Raw genomic sequence first — 5,174 nt, forward strand, 5'->3', positions numbered from 1 at the left:
ACAAGTAAAAGGAAGCTAAAAAGAGTGAGGTGTGCTTTTCTGTAGAGTGTCATATATCAGATATTATAAGCTGGAACCAGAAAACAGTCAGATAAGCAGTATAACACGAACAACCTGGAAGGGTCACTCTCCTAGGTATAAAAGTCTTTGCCTCTCTAAAACTAACTGTCTTAGAGCAATATCTCTCTTTGTAACTTTAACTCAAAAGTGTTTGAGATTGCTTTCTAAAAACTACTTTTCTATCTGCATTTAGTACAATAAAAAAAAAATAGAACACATTCAGACACAGTACTTGACCATTTTTTTACTTATGTGAAGGTGAGTAATTTAGCATTACTATGTAAATAGAATGCATGTTGTATGTACTATATATTTGATGATCAACAGTCATAAGCCATCTGCATGTTTAAACAATTGTGCCTGTGTTGACTTTTCTCAAGCCTGATCATTCCAGTAATCACTGATGAATGTGATTTATGCATATACATTTTATTTTTAAGACATTTCTCTCTCTTTAACACAAATTAGGAGCCTTCCGTTGAGCTTAGATAGATAAACCCTTTAAGTGTGAACAGAAGACTCAAATTTATATTCAATTTACAGATTCAGTCATGTTAGACCTAAGCTGATGCATGTATGCTGGGTCCTTATATAATATGATTTTAGAAATCTTTTTGGGGGTGAGGGTATATAAGTTGCAGACTGACTAATAGGTAAAAGGATGACACAATAGAGTTCTTTAGTAATTCTGATAATAATAATATCTGAGATAGGCCTACATTATGTGTAATATGACAAGTAAGTCATTTTAATGCTAACTATTTATATATAGTAAACATTAGTACTCTAATGTCATGTTAGTATATGTGTGGGGGCAATGATAAAAGAGTAAGTAATGCCCATTTTGGAGACACAGTAATTAACAAATCTGTGAATATTAATTTCACAAAAGATTTTATTAATATTTTAGCTTAAACTAGGAGTCATCTTATACTTTTATTTTGCTTAGGCTAGATTGCTGATATAACATATAAAATTGATGCCCTAAAAGATGTAAAAGGTGACTAGAATTTCAATGTACTACCAACTCTGATCTATCTGAATAAATAGCCTTGAGAATAATAAGATTTAATAGGCAAAATTCATAAATTTACTTTTTTTTAGTACATGTGGACCTTAACAGTCATTTGTTCTGTAACCAATACGTACATGTATAACTCATGTAAGGTAGTACATGAGTTAATGCACTAGCATGAGTAGTGTTCAAATATAGTGAAAATATTTCAAGTTTTTAAAATGTAAAGTTGAAGTCCTCTACTGTCCTAGAAATTGTGCTAGAGAATTCCATAGATATGGAACTCTTCCATAGCTAACTCCTCGTACAAGCTTGAAAAATGCATTAAAATAGAAAATTGGCTTCAATAGGTAGTAATAAGGAGGGTTTTATTTTAGTTTGTTTTTGTTTTAGGGCTCTTATTTTAACCTTTTTTTTCTTGTAGTATTTTGATTTACCTGCTAAAGATTGTTTTATGTTAAGCATGCTTTCATAATAGATTATGAGCACTAGTGGAAGGGTCAAGTTGAGTGTATATACATGCTCTTGTCTAGTTTTCCCAAAACTGCATGTATTTTAAACATAATTTTAATGTAAATTTTAAAAAATCTAATGTTGACTAATGATGATAGTTGATCTCTGAGTAGAGGATGTGTATGTCACTCTACTCAGAAGGTATGGACTAAGGAACAAGAAGGATTTCTTTCATGGTTCATAAACTTGGAGGAAATATCTTGAACTGCAACAAAAAGTTAACCAAATTTTGTTTGCTTTAAAGGAAAAGGACTTTCCAAAGAGAAAAGTAACAGCTGACTGGAGCAGTCCTGCTAATTTGTTAATTTGTTAGGTGTATTTTAGAGTTCTTTATGATATTTAAATCTATATGATTGCTTCTTGACATTTATTTCAGATCAGACCCCAACACCAACAAGATTCTTGAAAAACTGTGAAGAAGTGGGTTTGTTTAATGAGTTGGCAAGTCCATTTGAGAATGAATTCAAGAAAGCCTCAGAAGATGACATTAAAAAAGTATGTTGTTCACTATGATATTGAAGAGTACTTCTCACAGAACTACAATTAAAGTTTATATTTCTTTTTATTTTAGATACACTGATTGGCTTTATTTTTAACTCCTAATATTTTCTCTAATTTTATGTTTATCTTAGATGCCTCTAGATTTATCCCCTCTTGCAACACCCATCATAAGAAGCAAAATTGAGGAACCATCTGTTGTAGAAACAACTCACCAAGATAGTCCTTTACCTCACCCAGAGTCTACCACCGGTGATGAAAAGGTTAGAAATTTGTATTTATGGTAGAAACACATACTAAGTGGAAAATTAGCTTCCCAAGTAAGGATTAATATTTGATCTACATAACGAATAAATTGTACATAATTTAGTGTCAGGTTATATGTGAAAGCCTATGAATAATCAGAAATTTCAAGGAAAGAAGATTCTAACTTTATAGATAATTAGCTTTTTATTACACACAAAATTTATAAGGGAGAACAGCAGTCACTTTAGATAAAACTTACTTTTTAAAGGATATATAAATTTATAAATTTAACTTAAATTTTCTGAGTTTTGCTATTTTATTTTTAACTACTTATATACAGTGACAGCTTAATTAAGAATCTTTACAATGAATATTGAACAAAGGTTATTTTTTGGCTTTTAAGGGTTATGGGCATAGTTACTCATTCTCAGCAATGCATCTTCGGTATCAGCACTAAGATGATGATGATACTGTTTCAGTGCAGGCCTGTAGTAGGTGTTTTAGGGCCTCACTTCTGAACCTTGAATAGCCTAGTAACTTGAACCACCTGGCTCTCATCTTAAACTTAGTATGTCTAAATTAGAGCTCTTGATTCTTTCCACAGTTTGTCCTATCAGGATATTTTCTCCTAATCCATCTAGTTTCTCAAGCCAAGAATCCTTAATTATTTTTCTTTTCCTTCTCACTGAAGGAAGCAGCCAATCTTATCAGACCTACTTCCTGAGTATATCCTTCTATCATCTTCTGTCTTCACTGTCACCACTTTAGTTCAAGCCATCTTAATACATTGTCACTTCCCTGCTTGAAATCCTTCAGCGGTTTGCCATTGCATTTAAGGTAACTCACACTCCTTCCATAGCCCTCATTGATCTGGGTTTGTCTGCCCATCCAACCTCACCTCATGCCACTCTCCTGGTGTCTTTAGCAAAAATTGCAAGCTTTTCCCTGCCTCAAACACATTACTCATAGTGTTGCTTCCTTCTCATTATAATGATCTCCTAATCCTTTCGGTGTCAATTCAAATAACCATTTTTTTCAAAGAAGTTCACTTTACTTCACTGTACTATCTAAAATAGCCAACTCCAACCTTCTTCAAGTTAATCTTTCATTATTTATATCATGTTGTACTTTTACTCTACAGCATATTTCAATCTGAAATTCTTTTTGTTTTACTTGTTTATTGTCTGTCTCTTCTTATGACTGGTCCTTGAGAGCATGTTGTATATTATTAAACTTGTTGAATAGGTGAATTTCTAATAGTATTAGTTTATCTTTCTATGAAAAATGGGACAAACGTTATTTAGGCTTTTAAAGGGTTATGGGAATAGTTACTCATTCTTAAGTTTTTTAGTAAGTAGCAACATAAAAGCCAATTCAAAGTACACAGTTGACCCAGTTTTTATACTAACTAGCTAGTTAAGGAGTTCTGGATAAGGCCCTTAATCTCTTTGTTTCCTAATCTGTAAAACTGGGGAAAAGACCACCTGTAAGGTCCTGGCTAACTCACATAATTATGTAATTATGTATTTTATATTCAAGGTATCAATATTACTTGACCATTGGATACTGAGAAATCATTGATAATGTATAAACATTTGCATTGCTTTAAATTAAAAAAAATATTTCTATTATTGGATATGTGTAAGCTTATAACAGTCTCCCTAGACCTCTTCTTCTTTTTTTAAAATTGATTTTAGAGAGAGGAAGGGAGAGTAAGAGATACATTGATGTGAGAGAGAAACATTAGTCAGTTGCCTCCTGTATGTGCCCTGACTGGGGATCACAATCTTTGGCGTATGGGATAACACTCCAACCAACCGAGCCACAATGACCAAGGCCTCTTTCCTCTTTTTATAGTATAGTGATAGAGTAGAGCTAAGCAATCTCTTCTGGATTTTAAGTTCTGTGATTCCTGAGAACACTTTGTATTTTTTTAAATATATTTTTATTGATTTTAGAGAGGAAGGGAGAGGGAGAGAGAGATAGGAACATGAGTGATGACAAAGAATCATTGATTGGCTGCCTTCTGTACATCCCACTGGGGATTGAGCCTGTAACCTGAGCATGTGCCCTGACTGAGAATTGAACTGTGACCTCCTGGTTCATCGATCGATGCTCACCCACTGAGCCATAGCAGCTGGGCTGTATTTTTATCTTTTACTAAAATTCTCATGGAATCATAGCCAAGTTACTCAGCCTGACTTACTTCTGGATTGATAGGAAAACAAGTTGTACTGATAATACCATTCAGATGTTTTTAAACTAAAATACGAACATTGCATTTGAAACTTTATTGCTGCTTCTAAAATTTTCTTGTAATTAACTTTAGATACTTATTTTTGGGGGTATTAAGTATCATCCTGTGGACACTTTTCAAAATGTGTTATTTTCTGTTCATTAAGGTACATAAATTGACTTGCATTTTTAAATTCCACTCTTTCTCTATCTCATTATTAAATAGGAAGTACCATTGGCACAAACTGCACAGCCAACATCAGCTATTGTTCGTCCAGCATCATTACAAGTTCCCAATGTGCTGCTTACAAGTTCTGACTCAAGTGTAATTATTCAGCAGGCAGTACCTTCACCAACCTCAAGTACTGTAATCACCCAGGCACCATCCTCCAATAGGCCAATTGTGTAAGTGATTTGGGCCAATCATTGACCTTTTTATGAATTAAGCTTTTATTGTTTTATAGTTTGAATTGTGACCTTAGTTTTGTGTTTGTCATATTCTGCATGCTTTGATTTTTAGAAAAAGTACTTGTGTCGTCATATATATATATATATACATATATATATACACACATATACACACACACACACACACATACGTGTGTGT

The 5,174-nt window shown here is 33.1% G+C and overlaps 1 protein-coding gene across 1 annotated transcript in view; it reads left to right on the forward strand.

The window, feature by feature from the left end:
* ATF2 (activating transcription factor 2) overlaps positions 1–5,174 on the forward strand; it is an 83,304-nt gene that overhangs the window by 38,148 nt on the left and 39,982 nt on the right. Inside the window, 3 exon segments of the mRNA XM_006760596.2 lie at positions 1,965–2,083; positions 2,221–2,349; positions 4,794–4,972. Of these exon segments, the coding sequence (XP_006760659.2) occupies positions 1,965–2,083; positions 2,221–2,349; positions 4,794–4,972 (427 nt within the window).

This window comes from Myotis davidii, unplaced genomic scaffold (assembly GCF_000327345.1).
Source record: "Myotis davidii unplaced genomic scaffold, ASM32734v1 scaffold370, whole genome shotgun sequence".
Classification (NCBI taxonomy): domain Eukaryota; kingdom Metazoa; phylum Chordata; class Mammalia; order Chiroptera; family Vespertilionidae; genus Myotis; species Myotis davidii.